Below are 3,371 nucleotides of genomic sequence, written 5' to 3'. Positions count from 1 at the left end.
GAATAAAAAAAGAAATGAGTAATTGAACCCAGAGGTAATTATTATTTTAGAATGAAGCATATACAGTATGTATTCTAAACTACAGATCATTCAACAGATGTCTGGATCTCAATCCACCAAGCATTTGAGCTACTTTTCTAAGCCATTTCCCTCAGTGAAAAGTAGATTAAAGATTCTAAATCCTCTAACAATTACTCTACACAGTGAAGTGATGACATTAAATATTTTTCTAGAGATAATTTTCTAAGTGTATATTTTCATGACATCTGTGTCTGTCTAACATGTACTAAGATTTTTTTTTTTTTTAATGTAAAATGTAAATAAGAATCCAAAGCTTCAACATTTGGTAAAGCCACAATATTTTATGCTTTCTGATCTCCCTGACTGATTTTGGAATTACCCATTCTTATGCGTGAATATTTCCAGATATATGCCAACTACAACAGACATAAATGAAGTGCAAATCATGTGCATTTTAGATTAAAAGAACTCATAAATAAATCATCTGCACGCTGTGGTATCTCTGAACCTCCCTAACAGAAGAACTCCAGGACACAGATATAACTGATCATAGCCTTGTTTGATAACTTTCTAGCTTATTCCATTGGTCAGATTGTCCGATATTAGAGAGTTCAAGGAATTCAAGGCCAGAACAGACAAAAAAAAAGTGTTCAATTTTTCTTCATATATATGTTGGTCAATTAAGTTTCATAAATGAGACTTTTAGCTGGTCTAAAATATTTTGATAGCCTAGAAACTGTTCTCTGTGTCTCAGGTAAGAAGAGATCTGGTTTTGGCTAGGACAGAGTTAGTTTTCTTCCTAGTAGCTGGCATAGTGCTGTGCTTTAGATGTAGTACTAGAAGAATGTTGATAAGACACTGATGTTTTAGTTGTTGCTGCGTAGGGCTTACACCAGTCAATGACTTTTTGAGCTTCCCCTGCTCTGCCAGGTGCACAAGAAGCTGGGAGGGGGCACAGCTGACCCAAACTGACCAAAAGGCTATTCCATACTATGTGATGTCATGTTCAGGAGGCCTTAGCTGGGGGGAGAGTGATTACTACTCAGCATGGGCTGGGCATTGGTCAGCAGGTCTGCAATTGCATTGTGCATCATTTGTTTTCTATATTTTGTATATTTTATTACTATTATTGTTATTCTTTTCCTCTGCTGCTTTATTAAACAGATTTTACTTTTTTTTTTTTTTCCCTAATTCTCTCCCCCATCCCACTGAGGAAGGAGGGAAATGAGCGAGTGGGTGCGTGGTTTTCAGCTGCCTGACACATTAAACCATGACAAGAGACCAGTATGTCATGATGCCTAACAGTCCTGCAGTGGCAGAGAACTGATTAGGTGAGGTACAGCAAAATGGTTGTAGGCAGCTGGGGCATTGAAGGCATGTTGCAGAGAACACACAGACCCCATGTTCCTGGGCAGGCGCAATCAGAGTGATCCTGTTGCTATTTATCCCTTTTCTCCTTGGTCCCAAAACAAAGTCTCCACAGCTGCAGATCCTACAGTTCAGCTACCACACCTGCAGATCCTGTCCTCACTCCCACAACAACTCCCCCTTCTTTACTAAGAACAAAGAAACAGAAAATAGCTTATAATTATAACTGGCAGTAAAGTAATATGGCTTCCTAACTGCTGTACTGATCAACAGAAAATAGGGGGATAAATATAAAAAATGTTTTGTTTTTACATTTGCTGTTTTACACAAGCACTCCATGGTTTAGGAACCACTATATAAACAGTTAAAGAATATGTTTTGATAATATCATAATTCTGATTGTTTTCTGTACAAAATCTGAACTTAAAAATTTTCGGAACCAGTGGATGTCAAACACACATTTTTCAAGTTTCCAAAGTGCTACCATTTTCTGGACTTATTCCCACAACAGCTCCCCCTTCTTTACTAAGAAAAAAGACACAAGTTCTTGATTTGCTTATGAAAAACAGTACACTTACTGAAGTCAAATGGAATTTTTAAATGCAGTGAAGGGAGACATCGAGTCTAATTAAATCTAATTCCCCTTCATTTGTGTTTTTTGAACTTTTACTTTCTTGTTCCCTTTTCAAAGGAACATTTTGCTTATAGGCCTGAATGAAGCAGCTTAGCAAAACAGTAATAATGACAAACAGCATCTTACACCATTAGCTAAACATTACAATGAAAACAGTAAACATTTACAGTATGAAACACTGAGATGTCATCAGCTAAAATGAAGATCTATGTCAATCCAATTTCTTCAAGTACACCATGTGGGGTCTCTGCTTCCTCCTGTAAAAGATCTGCCTGTTCAATGGCTTTGAGAACATTTTTCTTGGAAGTCTCCTGGACTTCCCCTCCTAAAAGGAACTCATCCAGAATGAAATAAGCTTTTTCAAAATTGAAGATGATATCAAATTTACACATACTGCCAAAATACTTGTCAAGAAGTTCTACATAGCAATGAATTATTTCCAGAGTTATTAGTTCATTGTCCTGATCTTCAATAGCACAGCAGAAATAGAGGCTTACGTATCTTTTATAGACAATCTTCAGGTCTCTCCATTCCAAGAAGCTGCACATTTTCGGTTTGCGGGCTAATACTGTTTGAACAAGTTCCCTTGTGATTTTCTTCTTTTCTTTGTCAGATAATGGGACATACCACTTCTGGAATCTCAGTTTCCCATGATGACTAAAGAGCAACATAAACTGCATCATGCCCTGGAGGGCAGGAGGAATGAAGAGGAAGAGGCAGCAGCACCGCTACCCAGCCACCTGCTGCTGCTGCCACAGCAGCTGCTGAGTGGGACTGAGGGAAGGGGAAGGGAGATGTCACCAGCTCGAGCCCTGCAAATAAAGAAAAGTCCTTTTGGGTCTGTCAGGGCATTAGCCAACTTGGAGACATCTGGGAAAAACAAGCAAGCATCCATTCAAATTATAGCAATATTGTACTTCTGCAAAGGTCCCTCCATAAATCCAGGTCATCTGCAGACATATAGCTGCCCAACATTCCCCACAGCTTACCTCATCTCCAGAGACAATTGAAGCCAGCTTCTGCTTCCTTTCAGCAGCATTAAGTTCTGTGGGGCTTGCCACCAGACAGACCTTCAGAAGTTGAATTTTCATACCCCACAGGGGGCACCATTTGTGGCAATAAAAGCATGGACCATCAAGCAGACTCTTGGAAGTTGAGCTTTCACTCCTCACACAGGGCATCATTTGTGGCATTGAAGGCATGTTACAGAGAAAGCAGAGACCCCATGTTCCTACACAAGCACAATCAGAGTGATCCCATTTATTGCTTTTCTCATTGGTCCCAAAACAAAGTCTCCACAGCTGCAGATCCTACAGCTCAACCGCCACACCTGCAGATCCTATACTTG

The 3,371-nt window shown here is 39.4% G+C and overlaps 1 protein-coding gene across 1 annotated transcript; it reads right to left on the bottom strand.

The window, feature by feature from the left end:
- Window positions 1-1,831: 1,831 nt before the first annotated feature.
- On the bottom strand, window positions 1,832-2,706 carry LOC104131432 (AP-1 complex subunit sigma-2-like). The gene has a single exon (XM_035900146.1). It carries the CDS (start codon window positions 2,704-2,706, stop codon window positions 2,230-2,232), a length of 477 nt encoding a protein of 158 aa, XP_035756039.1. The 3' UTR covers window positions 1,832-2,229.
- Between the last annotated feature and the right edge of the window lie 665 nt (window positions 2,707-3,371).

Source organism: Egretta garzetta, unplaced genomic scaffold (genome assembly GCF_000687185.1).
Source record: "Egretta garzetta isolate BGI_Z169 unplaced genomic scaffold, ASM68718v1 scaffold328, whole genome shotgun sequence".
NCBI lineage: Eukaryota > Metazoa > Chordata > Aves > Pelecaniformes > Ardeidae > Egretta > Egretta garzetta.
The sequence above is the reverse complement of the archived record's forward strand: the minus strand, read 5'-3'. Positions and strand labels throughout refer to the sequence as shown.